Raw genomic sequence first — 17,498 nt, forward strand, 5'->3', positions numbered from 1 at the left:
GTACTAACGAAAGCTACACCCTGGGTTTTTAGTAGATCCTTGATCAATTATGACTTTTTTTTCTTCATTATATTTTCACATGAAAGTTCAGGAAGTGTAGAGTAGACACAAATACAGTATGTGTATTATACAGGAAGAAGATGTATACATATATTGTATATCTTTTTTTGTAAAAGCTACAAATGTATGGATGCAATGCATCATGTGTTATCGATGGAGTTACGAAGAGCCAATGATTTGTACCCTTAAAGATATACAGGTAGTAGCACGTTATGAATAAACACTCCTTGTCTATGCATTGTGTGTGTTCAGTAAAATCTTTGTGTACAATGCAAATAAAGTTCACATCAAAGTGCTATGCAATGGCAGACTGTGGTTGGTACTTTCAGAGCATACACTCAAACTGTCAAAATCTCTTTATTTAAAGACTAAGAAAATGTACAAAACATATTTACAAAAAACGATGTTGTGTTGTTAGCCAAAACATCATTAGAGATCAACATCATGTGCTTTATGATGTCAGCATCATATGAGTGGGAAAGCTCTTAAGCAAACCCTCATGTTATGTTCCGGTGGTTTTAACCCAGAGAGGATTATCTTTTTCCTGAAAATGCTAGTTAAATCTAGGGTAGGCACTAGGCAGTGTTTTTCATGAACACTTTTGTTATACTGGTTGAAACTCTCTTCACATCCTGACAGCAATCAATAATAGAAGTGGTCTAAATATTGGAAGTCTCAGGACCAAAAAATGTTCGTCAAATCGTTGCATTCGAGCCGTCATACCTAGCTACCTATCAGAGTATGTATTTGCATATCTCTGCGCACCCTGCTCCATACAGACTTGTGGACACACAGTCACCGAGCACCGCAAACAAACAGCAGCCATCTTTTACATTTCCTCCTGAACCAAAACAAAGAGCTTATGCTGCGTTCACGACATGCCATAACCGTAATTACAAGATGGCAACCCGAGACGTTACCCGGACCCGTTCGCGTCCTTAGACTCGGATTCATGCGTTTGTCAACACTATCAACGCCGAAATGAATCTGTGGTCAGTTAGAACTCTTTAAGTTGTTTACGTTAATTATTATTGTAATGCTAGGCTATGTGGTTTGCAACATGAGGTAATTTAACGCCATCTCTCATGACGCTTTGCATACTCTGCTCTGGCCTTGCGCGTTCATCAAGGAGGCGTGGCTATTTTTGTAATGAGCTCTGATAGGAAGGTTGGGTTCTTATGCTGTCAAAGCTAGCTTGCTATTGTTAGCGTCTCTTTTCCTACCCTAGCTTTAATGTTATTATAGCATTGGACTATAACTTACTGACTTTACTCACACAGGGTAACAACTTTCCAAAATATATATTTTTTTACTTTTCCCCCCACCTTGTTCCCAGTCAAAAATGACTGGCTGAAAAAAAATTGCTTATACATATTTTGTTATCGCCAAATGTTAGATTCAATTGTTTTCACTTTCACTTTGCACAGATTTCTTTTTGGAACTGCTCAGATCAATCAGTTTCAAAAAGAAATACAATACCTGTGCAAATTGAAAGAAAACAAGTAGACAAAAAGATTCAATACAATATTTGTTGATAATATTGCATTATGAGAAGTAAGCAATTTAAGAGGCCGGTCATTTTTGATCTGTAAATTAGATAAAAGATAACAGTAAAAAGTAACTTATACAAAAAGTTTAAATCAACAATGACTTAATAATAAAGAAATTTGCATTATGCAGTGACACTGACCATTAGAAAAAAAAATTTGCAATTAAATAACATTTTTCCTGTCTGATCAAATAGTAAATCAAGAAAAAGAGATGTTAATTTGCAATTGACAATGGCAGTTCATTCGTCATGCTAGAAATGGACAATCAAGTCTAACGCATTGCATTATGGGATACAGTGTCCTATGCTCTGGTTGTATACTGCGCATTTTGTTAAACGTAGGAGATCCATGTTATAACGTGCACATAGAAAACATGAATACTGTGCACCGTATACATACCGCAAAACTAGTATGCGTATTTGAACATACCAAATTATTTAAAACATATTTAAACAACAAAAGATAAATGTGGAAAAAGTGGACATGACTGCTGTCTGTTCACACATTGCATTGTGTTGGTAGGATTACATGACCCAAGATTTGTTAGGAATACCAAAGCATAAAAGTGCATCATCTATAAATATGGCAGACCAATAATTTCTATACACAAACACTAGATACAGTTCCAGTCGGAGTTATTCTGTTCTTGTGTGTGCAAATGACAGCCGCTTAATCAGCAATTAAGGTGCAATACATGAAATATTATGAGAGACCATTATATAAGTACCTAACATTTTGTAACACTGACATATCATTAGCCAACATTTTCAACTTTCTTGTCCTCAATATTGTTCTTTCACATTTTTGGATTTCGTTCAAAATCCAAACCCAAGCTTTCTAAACAATGAAGAACTGTCAAATCATCAGCTGGAGGTGCATGAACACTCGTGTAGATCTATGATGTTGTAGGTGATGTGTGATTACAGCTCTTTCTCCTCAGCACTTGCGATCGCTGTCCTCTTCAGACTCTCCTTGACCCTAATGAACTCGGGTGCGCCCTTTGACCTTTCCCTCTGCTCACCGGCCTCTCTCTCAAGCTTAAAAGAATGAAATCATCTCTTTATGAGGTGTTGGTATACAGTAATAGCCAAAAGTGATGTCCAGCCTAGGAAAATCTACATCAAATCTACATGCATTCAAATATTCTTAAAGGATTAGTTCACCCAAAATGAAAATTCTGTCAGTGATTCCTCACCCTCATGTCGTTCCAAACCCGTAAGACTTTTGTTCATCTTCGGAACACAAATGAAGATCTTTTTGAAGAAATCTGAGTGCTTTGTCACATTGACGCTTCAAAAAGTTCATAAAGAGATTGTAAAACTAATCCATATAAATGTAGGAGTTTAGTCCAATTTTTCTGAAGAGACACGATTGCTTGATCACGTTGAGACACGATCGCTTTATATGATTAACAGAAGCACGTTCGCTTGACGTGCGAGAACCAATGAGGTTCATTCTCGTGTTGCACGGCACGTTTGAGCTTCCACAAGAACCAATGAGGTTTGTTCTCGCGCGTCAAGCAGGTTCAGCTTCTGTTTATGTTCACAGATCAATATTTAAATGTGAATGAAATCCTAAATTAACTCAGTTCATCATGTCTCTTCAGAAAATTTGGACTAAACCGCTCAATTCATAATGATTAGTTTTACAATCTCTTTATGAACTGAAGCGTCAAAGTGGTAGTTGCGTAGCTGTCAATTGAGGGACAGAAAGCTCTCCGATTTCACCAAAAAGATCTTCATTTGTGTTTCCAAGATGAAGGAAAGTCTTGCGGGTTTGGAATTACATGAGGATGAGTAATTAATGACAGAATTTTTATTTTTTGGGTGAACTATCCCTTTAGAATGTGTTAAAGAAGCATATTGCGTACCGGTAGTTGTGCTTGGAGTCAAAAAAACTTTTTTTTATTATTGATGATAATGAAACACAATGAAACATAATTTTTGGCCAGGCTGTTTTACAATGAAATTATGAACACATGCAAATACAAAAGAGAACCAACGAAATATTAACAACTGATGTTGTAGTCGGTGTATACTTTTTTGTTTTTCTATGTTTGCACAGTAAAATAAAACATGTAGCTGTAGTTTGCCTTTTTTTGTCAAATCATTATGATAGATAAATACCTTAACCGAGTTTAGTGTTTTGTTCTTACGTCATGTTTAAAAAAAAAATAATTCCTCATATTTTGATGGTTTAATTGAACTTGAAGGGTCATTAAACACAAATATCCCCTCCAGACATCACTTTTACTTCTGCAGGAGCAAGTAATAGAAAATGGTTATACATTATGATCCTAATACAACTTTTGGACCAAAGATCGGTCGCTGTGTTTGCTAATCAACATTCCTGTCCAAAAACATAGTCCTAACCCTTTCCCAAGCCATAATATATCCCTAAAATCAGAGGAAAATGATAGGTGGATAGGAAAGGTGTAGAAGCCCCCGACCCTTGTTGTAAGCCTAAACTTGACATTAACTAAAAAACTGTCCCTCAAATCTGATTGGTTGATTGAAGTGTTCTACTTGGTGAAATCACGTTAACCCCAAAGATCAATATTTTCTGGACAAAATCAGGGCATATTCTGTGTCATTTGAATAGCTTCCTAACATTTAATTAATACAGTATTTTTACAGTATATGAATACTCATATCAATTTAGTTTGAGGGGTGTTATTTCAGGTTTACCTTCTCTAACCTCATCTGCCTCTTCAGTAACTCCAGCTCCAGGGGTGATTTTTCTTCTTCCGGTTTTCTCTCTTGTTTCAGAGCTTGAGCTCTATTCCTCTGTTCCAGAACTCTCTGTAACTCTGGCTTCTCCTCCATCACTGCTCCTCTGATAGATTGGATAAGTGTTAAATCTCTTATTACGGTATTGTTACTTATAGTGTTTATATATATATATATATATTTTTTTTTATAGAAATAGTTTATTCATTGTAATTGGCTGGAAAAGGGAATGATGTGGAAGCAGAAGAATAAGTTCATCCTTAAAGTCACCATGAAATCAAAATAGACAATTCTTGTTTTTAATGGAATATTGCGGTTTTTATTTTTTAAGTGATTTTTTTTTATTCATGTGACCTGTAAATCTTTAATCAAAGTCTCTTGCTGTGACTTCTCTTTTATTCTTTGATTGATGTGTACTTTGGGATGAAGGCAGGACAATATGTCACTCACACGACATCACAGCAAAATCAAGTCCCGCCCTACATTACATATACGTCACAATAGGGAACAAAAGACTATCTCAATTTATAAAGGTGCAAATACAAATACAATAGACTAATGATAATAATACTGCAATGCGCCATGTCGTAATTGCCTTAATTATGTGATGACAACCCATGGCGTTCAACTCGGAGTCATTCAAGTCCTCAGACTCGGAATTATGTGTTTCTATGGCAACACTATCAAGGGCAAAATGATCTACAGCGGTCACGTGGTAAAAGTTGGAGCTCTCAGAAGATAATTCTATGAGGACGTGAACCACGTAAACACTGTTTACAAGTTGGAATCTTGTAATTATGGTAATTCTGATATGGATCAAACGCACCTCAACTGATTAGCTTTTGGTTAACATAGTACACGCAGCCTTAGTGACGTCATTAAAAAGGAAAACCTTTTCAGAAGTAAAGCCAGTTAGCATCTTGATGGATGAAAGATAAAAAGGATTATTTTTTTCGTAATGACATGTACTGATGAACCGTTGCTATGAGGAGTGTGTTTTAAAATCCTCGTGAACCGGAAGGTTACCACGATTACCACGGCAAGTTAAATTTGTTTCTTTGTATTAACTTGCACGGATTAATTGTTCACCACAAGAATAGTAATATGCGCTAACAAAGTAAATAGGGTCAATTTTGATTTCATGTCGACTTTAAGGATTTAAATTGTGTCGGTTTTTATATCATTTGTTTTCACTTACAAATAGCCTACACACCAAATGTAGCGATCATTTTTCAGAAAATGCATTAGGACTTTTTATAAGTATCCACGCCAGAGCCTCTTCACAAACTACATTAAAGTCAGCATTAAATGGAAGTTGAGATAGTCTTTCTTCCCTGAAGTATATCTGTGTGAACGGCTTCTTGATGTAGGGCGGGACTTGATTTTGTCCATCGCGAACTGATTGGACGGTTGTGGTTTGTTACTGCTGTGATGTCATGTGAGTGACAGGACCGCCCTTGGGCCAGTAAACACATCATCAGAGAAGAGAAGAGATATCACTTTAAAAAAAAAAATATGTGCATGGAAAAATATTTAAAAAAAACTGCAATATTCCATAAAAAAAAAAAAAAAGAAAATCAATTTTGATTTCATGGTGACTTTAACTGCAAGCACAACTTTGACTTTACTGCCATCTATTGGACAGGACATTGGGTCAGGTGATCATTTAAGGCTGAAACTAAGCTTTTGTTCATGCCTCAAAATGTGAACATGCTTTCTGCTCAAAATCTGGGTCAGTTTGCACCTTTTGTGTGTAATAATCAGCTCTCGCTGGAGCTCCCGATGGCACTTGGACGCTTTGATGGGATTGTGGAGCTTTTTGGGCCTGATGAGCTCCTCATAGTAACCGCTGTCCGTTTGCTCAGGAAGCAACTTGCTCTGGTCTAAATCCTCTTCTCTGGCCCACGTCGGATCCGGATCTATCACTGATCCAAGATCAGAGACTAAATCTGATGGAGGGAGAGAAGCAAAAGAGAGCCTTCTATTAGAAAACAGCCAATATCATCCACCAGGTGAAAATAAACTAATTTGCATTGAAAAATAATAGGCTTCTTCTCACGGCTGTATCAAATTCACCAAAGTTTAATACATTGTTTAAGAAAGAATGAGCAATATTAATGAAAAGCATCAGTGTAAAGAATCAGTCATTTCAACTCATTTTTTTGTTTGTTTACAAAAGTTAAACTTGTTTAATTTTTTTTCATGAGTTAAAGAAAAAAACATGTTGACTTAATATAAAAGACAGAAAACCTGATTCACCAGGTCCAATAAGTGGTTGAGCACAGGCAGAATTATGACTCTGATGATTATGATCTACCTGTGGGAGGATATGGATATTATAGTTAGTCATAATATTTAACCACAACACAAATTACAGAAGACACATCTTTCAATTATTTAGCAGTTTCCTTCTGTTTTTCACAGTGATGAGCTGTATAGTGATCATTGTACCATATATACCATATTACTGTGTGATTAACATATTTATATACCATGGTATTTCAAATAATACCATGGAATTATCATCATAGCAGTGTCCAAAAACCATGCTATCACTATTACTGTGTTAATAAGTGGATATTGCACTGTCTCATCCTTATCTATCCATCCAAACGATCGAAAATAATCACTGAAGCTGTTGATGAATAGGACAATAGCCCTGTGTATTGAGAGAAACTTGCACTAACACAAGGGAGGCATTGTGTGTGTGTGTGTGTGTGTGTGTGTGTGTGTGTGTGTGTGTGTGTGTGTGTGTGTGTGTGTGTGTGTGTGTGTGTGTGTGTGTGTGTGTGTGTGTGTGTGTGTGTTAACACCATGCTGGGTTGATCATATTGGACTAAAATGGTTTTGGGACCAGCTGGCATTTAGCCAGCTCATTACTGGGCCTGCCAAACAAACTCTCCATTTTCCCTTCATAATCTGCTGTCTAGAATGTGATCGTGTCAGGAAAGTCACGAGGAGTCCTTGGACTAAATAACCGAAAGGAAAGTAGGCTACATCAGTTATTGTTAAAGTTACTGCAATCAAATATATGCCTTTTTTACACTGAAAAGTCACATGTAAGCTATGCAGATTAAGATGTCTGGAGCCAAGAAGAATGCAGGTTTAGTTGCTATTACGGCTTACTAAAAGCCGTTTTACTTCACTGACATGAATCTGAATTTATTTTTTATTTTTTTTTGAAAAACTTGCCTTGGCAGTTACTGAAATAAGTTAAAATTACTAATTGGAAATAAATAAAAACTAAAACTAAACTATAGTTAAACTGAAATAAAAATATTTTTTTTTATTTTCAGTTTCTTTTTAACATTGTAATTAAAAACAAAACTATTACTATGAAACTATATAAATAATACTGCACGCCTTGATTTCATATTCTTAAGAAACTGAAACTAATGAACTTGTATACATGTATTTTAGTTTAGATTAAATGCCTCATGCTCAAACTTTGTGATTAGAAGCCGGAAAAATAGGACAAATTACATAAACAGAACAAAACTAACAAATATAACATTTTCAACTTATACATTTCACAAATTAAAGTCTTAAACGTTGTCTATTGTCCATTTACAATCAACACATATAAGAGTTATTTATCGTTCTTACACTCATAACATAGCAATAGACCGGTGCTTTAAGTGGAATAAAATATCCTTACTTTCTTTCCATGGGTCACTCCCATTATTCCAAAGGTGCAGAGCACTCACTGCCTCAGGACTGTTCCAGAAATAACTTCTTTGGGATTCCACCTGCTATCTTCATGCAGAGCAAGAGGAGAGGCAGGAGGGAAATTACATCCCTCCAAGCAAACCCCTCACACACACACACACACACACACACACACACACACACACACACACACACACACGTGCGCACAAGCACACTTTAGCAAACCCAGACTGCATACAGTGCCCTAACTGGTACTACAATCCAGCAGAGGGAGGGGGAGAGAAAAAGAGGGATTGTGTTCAAACTGATGTCACTTTCCCGTTTTCCCACTCATTGTTAATATCAACAGCAACAGTGTTACCTTCATATAAAAGAACCAATGTGAAGGAATTCAGTATGAGAAAAAGAATCAGCTCTGTTGTTATCTTTCACATTTTTATTTGCTTTATAATATGATCATCGTGATTTGTGACAGAACGTTGCTCTTGTTTGGAAAAGAGCCATGTGTGAACATATGCAAAAGCTCTCCTTGTGTGTTTAATAAAAGGAAGTTATATGGATTTGGAAAAACATGAGAGTAAACTATTCCTTCAGTTGTATTTGCTTAGGGAGGGAAGATAGCAAAAAGAGTTGTTCATTTGTCATTTTCAAATGTCCCAGAGGATTGGTGATCTAAGGTTGGCTAATGTGGCGGACTCATTCAGTCTCAGTTATTCTGGGTAAGCAGCCAATGACCCCCCCCATCTCAGGCCAGTCTCCATACGCGTTCTTCCCCACATCATTTTGAATCAACTAAACGTAACAGAGAAAACAAACTATTTTAATGTTTTGCACAATAGCAGTGGATATTAACAATAAAACTAAAACTATTTAAAAAAAACAAAAACATTTTCATTATTGAAATAAAAAAGATAAAAAAAATCTGAAATAAAATAAAAATATTAGATGAAAATGAAAACAAATGTAATGAATTTACATGAAATGTTAAATGCTACCTTAAAACTAACTGAAATAGGTTGAAGTTCAAGTACAAAAATTACTAAAATAAATAAAAATATTAAAATATGAACACAACTTAAACTCTCTCTCTACATAAATAAATAAATAAATATATATATATATATATATATATATATATATATATATATATATATATATACTGTAATGGTATAATATAGTATAATTGCATAATAAATTACCACTGAACAATAGACGTTAAAATAATTCTGGATTCTATAGAAATGAATAGTTCAGTTCAGCCATGAATCTCTATTTGCATTCTGATTTGTTGTTTCATTGTAACTTCCACAGCCAAATGTGGGACACGTGAGTGAGGGATACATTTACTACTATACTATGTAAATATCGATTTACATTAGTTGGGAAGCCTATTTGCCATCCCGTCCTAATAACATTTGAAATCATCAGCTTTGTTCACTGTGACTGGCACTCAGTTTGCCCAGGTTCGAGTGATACAATGTAATTTACTCTACTGGACATATTCAGTCTACTTCTGTAAATACAATAAACCGAATGCTAGTATAGGTAAAAGTCACATTTTAAACTAAAATAAATGTTCATAAAACTAGTTTATTTTCCTCTATTACACTATGCAAACAAGCGTTTTCCCTGGATTTAGTGCATCTTGAACTTGTATGTTGTTGTTGTCCTGGCTGGTGCAGCTATATTTAATGACTTTTGATGAGGTCCACATGGTTCCTTTGCTTCATCCACGCAGTTGTCATCAGCAGAAAAATCCCTCTCTACGAATGCGTTGGTTGGTTATTTCCCTCTCTGTCTACAACATGATGAAATGTGCGACACTAATTATGTCTTGCGGGATGTGGGACAAAGCTCCCAATTTTGGGATTGTTTTCACCCTAATTACTATTTCCCTTTAAAACCACGACGCATCCAAACGAATTGACTAACTCTTATTATGGCCCTCCACCTCCCCAGCACCACCTGCCTATCTGCTTTGGAGGGGTCTCCCTCTCTCTAGCTGCAGCAGCGTTTTTCCTTTTATTTAATTTTATTTTATGCTCTGGGTATTTAACAGAAGCAAGCCGTATTTTATCTGCAGCAGAAGCCACCATAGCAGATCTAGTCCGCCAAGGCCAAAAAACCTATGTATATTCCATTTACATTAATAAAAAAAAACTATCTGAGAGCTGAACTTAACACACAAAATCGCTCATTGCTCAGATTGTGAAAGCAATTAAAAAAGAAGGAAAAAGAACAAGACGTTCCAACCTTTTCAAAAGGCCTAGCTTCCTTTATTCCATAGGTGCCGGCGAATACCCAGTTATCCCTGGGCTTCAGGGATGTGACCATGGTGCTGCCCAGTGCAGCGAATATCTCTCTAATCTCATCAGTCAGTCTAGAAGAGAGATGGTGGCAGTGGAAGTCAGACATGTATGAATTATTCAACTCAAAACCCAGGTTAATCATGTTGATGCTGTCTGAAGGCTGACAGATTTTTACTGTGGTGTAGGGTCGATGTGTGAGGCCACAAGCACTATATTTCCTGGCTTTAGTGTCTTTAGATAGGCAAGTAATTCCTCGGGACCTTGAAGGATAAAATAAGTGTTTCCGTATGTCAAGATCGCTTTATGTGTTCAATTAAATTTAGATTTAATATATTACATTTCTTGCATGCCATCTATTAAGAGACCTACCTTTAGATTTCACATTAAAGTAATCATTTCTTAAAACCTCACCGGTTCCACCTAAGAAAAAACAAAAAGAGTGAATTATTCAAATTGAATTTTATTTCCATAATTATTATTAATTGTTTGCAAACATGTATAAAAATACAGATAAATATAGTAACCCATGTCAAAATTCAAATGTTTTGAAATAAACAAGAAAAATTTAATCCTGCATAATTATGTGTAGTAAACGAACCATTTGCTATCACAATGTTCAGCCCTTCTCCTGCATTATTCCTGATGCCACCCATGATGCTGTAGAGAGGAACATTTGTGCTATTTTAGCATCTATAAGCATTACAAAAATGAAAAATTGTCATTTACTCACTCTCAATACATCTTAATGTGAAGCATATTTGCCAGTCATGCATAAATGAAACAAGTAATGAAATTTCTATAATAGTACTTATTTCTGTAATAGCTTTCCTGTAGCTCAGTGGTAAGAGCATTGTGTTAACATCTAAAGGTTGTGGGTTCGATCCCAGGGGATTGCACATACCTATGTATAAATGTATAGGGTAATGCAATGTCAGTCGCTTTGGATAAAAGCGTCTGCCAAATGCATAAATGTAAATGTTATAAACTGAATGTGCTTTATATACTCAATAACTAGTTGTATATGATTTATAATCAATAAATCCAATTTGTTATAATCTCATACATTTGTAACTATCTGAATCTTGCTTGTTCAACAGCTAACCACATTTAAACAATTTTATATACTTTTTAACTGATTAAATTGGCCTGTTTTACTAAGCAATTGATTAATTAACATATTCACCAAAAATATGTTAATATATGAAAGCTGTACAACTGTAAGCTTTCAAACAAATAATGCACAAACAGCATGAACATTATTTAAAAAATATCTACTATATACTGTTATTCTTTTAGTAAATTACAGAATTTTTTGGTGATTTCTTTTAACTTCCTTTAAAGGGATAGTTCACCCCAAAATGAACATTTTGTCATTAATTACTCACCCTCATGTTGTTCCAAACCTGTATGTCTGGTTACCAACTCATACAGGTTTGGAACAACATGAGGTGAACATTGAACTATCCCTTTAATGCTGTGTTAGTCTCTCATGAATAAGCTACATGATGTGACGGTTCTTACATTGTATTGTTTAAGCAGATTTTTGCAGCCACCATGTCGGCTACACCGCTGTAAAGGTGGAATGGGAAGTAGTTGGCAGGGCAGTGTTTAAGTGGACAGCAATTGAAATGAGCCTTAAACAGACCTGCACAGAGAGATATACAAGTTGCATGAAAAAAATACAGTACTGCAATCACCCATGCAATCCACAAAAACATACAAATGAATCTTACCTGGATTATCACAGTCTGTCACAAAACCATTAACTTCATCTGAAATATAAAGGCCCTAATTTTAGAGAAATTAAAATCTAATAGTAATAAAATTGAAATGGATGAACAAATTCTCATGCATGACACAAGCTGTCACCACCATACAGTATACATTACATGATCGTTTGGCAGCTTCTTGGTGTTTTGACCATTTGACGGAGAAACAGCATATTAAGATGATCAGAATTGTTACGAGAACACATTCTGTAAATTAATATCACAATTAATATGTCATTATTATTGTCACAAACTAATCAGAAATGCCAAAAACGCTTTATTTACCTTTAAGTCTCATTTTTGGTAGCACAAAATACTCTTCTGGGCTTCTCAAGGGCCTGATGCAACATTAAAATGATTTCAAACCTTAAGAAATGTGTTTTCTCTCTCCCTTACTTCTGAGTTGTTTCCTGTTTGAATGTTCACAGAGTAATAGCCTGTGAAACTTGATTCAACAGGGTGTGTCTGTTGCTATCTGTGTATTTTATTTAACACACACACACACACACACACACACACACACACACACACACACACACACACACACACACACACACACACAGTATAATCATTAGATACATTCGATTACATTCGGAAATAGACAAGCTTTATTTCCAAATGCCCCAAGCAAAGATATCCTGTCAATTTTACAAACTTTTATGCAGCTATAAACAACACATCCAAAATGATATATTTAACAACTGCAAAGCGTCTAATTTGTTTAATTTACGCACAAAATGCGGTAAAAACTAAGGCACAATTTATGTTTTTGCTTGATATTTGTTTATATTAACTGCCTAATATTTATATTAACTGCCCAACCCTTTCTGTGCGTTCACACCGCCGCCGGCGAGAGCGAATTCAGTGCAAGATTCAAGGTTCATGACGTATATCGAATGTTTAATCTTTTTTAAAACTGTATTTGAAGGGGCCACAAAGCAAATAAGCATATTGATCAGTATTTGTGCAGACTGGCCACACGTAGGGTATAGCCTAGAGTTAACAATTCAATATTTTAAATGTGAAAGTAAGAAAATGACCGATGGAAAGACAATTATATATTTAGCCTACTTTGCTAACGAAATAAACAAATTCCATGTGTGTGGTGTGGCTTTTGTTTTCATTTTCAACGGCGAGTCTAATTTCAACATGCAGTTTATAGGACGTTTACTAGACTTGGTCTTTAATTAACATTGATTTGTGTGTGCAGTCTACATTATAATATGCTACTGTCCTGGGGCCTCATTTATAACCGGTGCGTACGCACAAAACAGGCCCTGAAAGAGGCGTACGCCACTTCCTACGCATAAGTTGTGATTTATAAAAACAAACTTGACGGGAAAATGTGCGCACCTGCACGCAAACTCTGACCCATGCGTACGAACGTTTTGGAGACGGAGCAGTTTGGCGACACCGATGGTGAGCTGGAGTTAAATGTCTTTTTGGTGACTTTTTTAGACAGAAAATCGAAATTAAATTATACATATACAGAAAGATAATTCAAATATAATTTCACTCACCAAGCCTATCACTTGAAGCAAATATCCACATCTTAAATGTCCGCGCCAGCGAGCGCGTTGGGCCGTTAGTGAAACTGACGCATATCTAACCGGCAGATGAAGTAAAACTGTAAATCTTCATTATGAGTCCTAATCATAATAGGCTACAGTGCATGTTCACAATTATAGTTTAAATAAAATAATGATTTAAAATAGGTTTTACTTCCGATATAAACATTTAGATTAAATTTGCCATTCTCATTAATGGAGTTAAACACTTAAACTAGCCTGCATTAAATCTACTGAAAAGTTAATATATATTTAGCCTATATATATAAATAGCCTATAAATATTTGTTGTGGATGCAATGCTTTTGAACACTTTTCCTTTGGCATGTTGTGTTTTAATGTTTTAACTACAGAGATAATTGCTTATCATGATAATAGCAGATTGTGCAAATATAATGCACAACAAAGGTCTATCTATGTTTCCATTAAAAATATAAATCAATTAAAAATACTATTTGGTCAGTGGAAAAGATTGAGAAAAACTTTCTCTGAAATGTATTTTACACTAGGCTATTTGATTTAATTATTCAAAAACAAGGCAAGGATAGGCTACTAAATTATTTTTATTAATGTAATGTGACGGCACATCCGTATTTCATATTTTCCTAATGTCTTGTACCGTTAAACATGTTATCACGTGGATGAATAATCATATGCAAATGATATGCAGATGAGGATATGCATAGTAAAACTAGGCGTTGTAAGCTCCATATATGGTTATTTCGGGGAGGAGACGCATGTGCGCACAATCTTCCGCTGAGTGGGATTTATGAAGTGAATCCTGCGCAGGTTCTGGCGTACGCACGGTTTTATAAGTCTGAATATTTTTTTGCGCACGCAATTTCTGGCTTTTGGGCGCACGTACACTTTTAGTAAGGATCCTAGGCTACGCACAGTTTAATAAATGAGGCCCCTGGTCCTACCCTTAATGCTATTGGTCAAATCGGTGTTGTTTTGAGCAAATGAATTGCATTCCCGCTGTAAAACAAGCGCGAAAATGTTGCCTATAAAAATAGTGTTAAGCGGCTTTTTCTTATCAAACTCACAACATTATGGATGAGCAAAAGTTGTTCCGTGTGGTGTGGCATTGCTCTACCTGCGGACAAGACGTCGGAGATCGGTGTGGGTGCATGAGATTCTCCAAGCCCGTCAGCAGCTTGGAGAATCACCGGCTGGTGCAGGAGCTGCGGCTGGATGACAGCAGGTTCGTCCCAGCGATACTTCGGGCAGGACAGGAACCAGTTTGATAACCTGCTGTCAAAACTGGGGCGGCGAATTGCGAGGCAGGAGACCACCTATCGGCGCGCTATTAATGCGGCGGAGCGCCTCGCAATTTGTCTACGGTGAGTTTGTATATTTTTGTTCTTTGTGTTTTAATTTGTTTGTTTATATATTTTTAAGTATTTCGTTTTGTATTTTCAATGGGTTGGATATTGGATATTGTTTTCATTGGTTGTTAAATGATATTTACCAGTTGTGGACCAAGTATTAAGATTATTTAATTATAAAGAAAAAAGTAGTTAAGTTATACAACACTGTAAAAATACTCTGATAGTGATACAAGTAAAAGTCCTTACTTGTCACTTAAGTATAATCAGGTATAAGCATTAAAAGTGAACTGTGACTATTATATCATTAGATTATTATTAGGCTACTCAATTAAGCAGCACCCCCTTTTTTATAGACATGAATGCACATTCCGAACTTAAATGGTTGTAATTCAAGAATGCTTTGGAATATATATGTAAGATTGGTCTTGTTTTAAAGAAGACAGAAAACAAGTTTTTGAAGTTTGAGTTTATGAAAATGTACAATGTTAAATTTTTTATTATTCATATTTGATATAAAATATATATTTTCAAAACCTGGTGGACTCTAAAAATGCAGCAAAACAAAAATCAATGCCAAAAATCTGAACAAGATGTGTTTTCAATTTTAGGTTGATATCTCAAAAAATACGTTTTCAGTAAGATTTTGTTTGGGCGCAGTACCAAACTTTTTCACTAGTTGACATTACTGCCCATATAAGGGCGCCTCCATTTCCATATGTTGTTTGAGTGATCTGAACCATTCTTTTTACAATTTTCATACAATTTATGAAGTAGACATCCTATTCAGAAGTAGTATTGGAAGTTTGGCAGATTTTGAAATTAATTCAACCTCTAAGAAACACAAAAAGAACACGTATGTGCATTATAGCTCGCTGCCACATCACAAATGGTGAATCTATTATTTTTGAATGAATAATATATAGAATCTTTATATTTGAAAAATTTTCAGACCTTTTTTTCTAAAAGAATTGAATGGATGCTATCTTTTGAACTCTCGGCATGTAAACAAACTGAGGTTTCTACCATTCTTTCATGATTTTTCCTGTTCATATTTGTCTGAACACGCCTTAGGAGTATGAAAATATTCCTGTTGCAAATTGCTAAATTATGGCTCCTCTGTCATTTATTTTGAAAATCAGTCACCAAATATTTACAATATACAACTAGAGATTGTAAACTTTCAAATGATATATAGTTTGTCAAGATTAGTTTAGGTTATATTTCTGTTTGAAATATGTAATGGCTGTGGCCGTTATAAGGGGTTAATCTAAAAGCAGAATTTTGAGTTTCTTAGAGGAAGTTTGTTGAGATGGAAAAAAAAGTACTTAGCTTCTGTTCACCACAGATTTTGTTTGTTTGTTCATTTTGTTCAAGTAATTAGTTTAGTTTTTTTGCAGATTCTTGGATAGCTTTCAGCTATCGTGTGGGAGTGAGCACTGTGGCAGGGATTGTCGGAGAGGTCGCCAGGGCAATATGGGACGCCTTGGTGCATCGCCACTGACTTCCTCCATCGGTGGAACTTTCCTAACTGCCTTGGGTCCATCGATGGCAAACATGTTGTAGTCAGGGCCCCTGACAACTCAGGGTCCCTGTTCTCCAACTACAAAGGGACTTACTCTGTTGTGCTCCTGGCAGTGGTAGATGCCCAGTACTGTGTACGGGTAGTGGATGTCAGCAGCTACGGGAGGACAAGCGATGGCGGTGTGCTGGCTAACTCCACCTTCGGCCAGGCACTTCGAGATGGGACCCTTGACACAGGGTGCTCTGCTGCCAGGTGCAGGTGGGACCACAGCCACATGTGTTTGTGGCTGATGAGGCCTTTCCACTCCGCCGAGACCTCATGCTGCCTTTCCCAGGACTCAATCTCTCCGGCAGGCACAGAATTTTCAATTACAGGCTGTCACGGGCAAGGCTGATTGTTGATCCCAGTGGCGCATGTACAGGGGAGTCATTGTGATCAGCCCTGCTAATGTGGACGCCTGTGTGAAGGCTAGTGTCCTGCACAACTTCCTAAGGAGGTCCACCAGCATCACCAGGACGCCCATACCATCTCCTGGACATGGAGAAGCTGCTGGCCTACAGGAGGTCACCCGAGTGGGCAGCAATAACGCCACACGTGAGGCCATCCGTGTCCGGGAGAAATTTATGGACTACTTCTCCACAGAGGGAGCTGTCCACTGGCAACCTGTGGCATAAGCCATGGCTTTAAACGTCTATTTAGCGTCTCAGCGCTTTCTCCGGTCCGCTGTCAATCCCAACATGCACTGTGCGAGCGTGAAGCTCAACTTCCATAGAAATGAATTGAAAACGCTTGCACCGTGCCAGTAGACATGCACCGTAAGGCTTGGCACATTTGCAGCCTTGGGTGTATTCACACCTGACTTGTTTGGTTTCGATTGATTTGAATCGAACTCAAGTTCGTTTCCCCCCTTGGTGCGGATCTTTTGGGAAGGTGTGAATACAGCAATAGCACCCGGGTGCGGACCAAACAACCGTACCGAGACCCAGCTGAAG

General features: G+C 36.6%; 2 protein-coding genes across 3 annotated transcripts; both read right to left on the bottom strand.

The window, feature by feature from the left end:
• Positions 1-378: 378 nt before the first annotated feature.
• LOC307007067 (protein FAM107B) lies at positions 379-8,444 on the bottom strand. 2 transcript variants are annotated; one of them, XM_079628732.1, is made up of 5 exons: positions 7,998-8,444; positions 6,599-6,656; positions 6,084-6,288; positions 4,298-4,445; positions 379-2,647 (listed from the first exon to the last, which is right to left on the bottom strand). In XM_079628732.1, exons 1-5 carry the CDS (start codon positions 8,019-8,021, stop codon positions 2,531-2,533), a joined length of 552 nt encoding a protein of 183 aa, XP_079484858.1. In that variant the 5' UTR covers positions 8,022-8,444; the 3' UTR covers positions 379-2,530. The 2 variants fall into 2 exon arrangements, with proteins under 2 accessions (XP_079484858.1, XP_079484857.1); XM_079628731.1 differs by having other exon boundaries at positions 402-2,647; positions 6,590-6,656.
• Positions 8,438-12,520, bottom strand: LOC307007066 (protein FAM3C). Its single transcript, XM_079628730.1, has 9 exons — positions 12,372-12,520; positions 12,207-12,293; positions 12,051-12,089; positions 11,839-11,962; positions 10,916-10,974; positions 10,687-10,737; positions 10,493-10,577; positions 10,262-10,388; positions 8,438-8,800 (listed from the first exon to the last, which is right to left on the bottom strand). The coding sequence occupies exons 1-9, from the start codon at positions 12,382-12,384 to the stop codon at positions 8,705-8,707; spliced, it is 681 nt and encodes a 226-aa protein (XP_079484856.1). The 5' UTR covers positions 12,385-12,520; the 3' UTR covers positions 8,438-8,704.
• Positions 12,521-17,498: the final 4,978 nt, after the last annotated feature.

Source organism: Phoxinus phoxinus (assembly GCF_949152265.1).
Source record: "Phoxinus phoxinus genome assembly, chromosome: 11".
Classification (NCBI taxonomy): domain Eukaryota; kingdom Metazoa; phylum Chordata; class Actinopteri; order Cypriniformes; family Leuciscidae; genus Phoxinus; species Phoxinus phoxinus.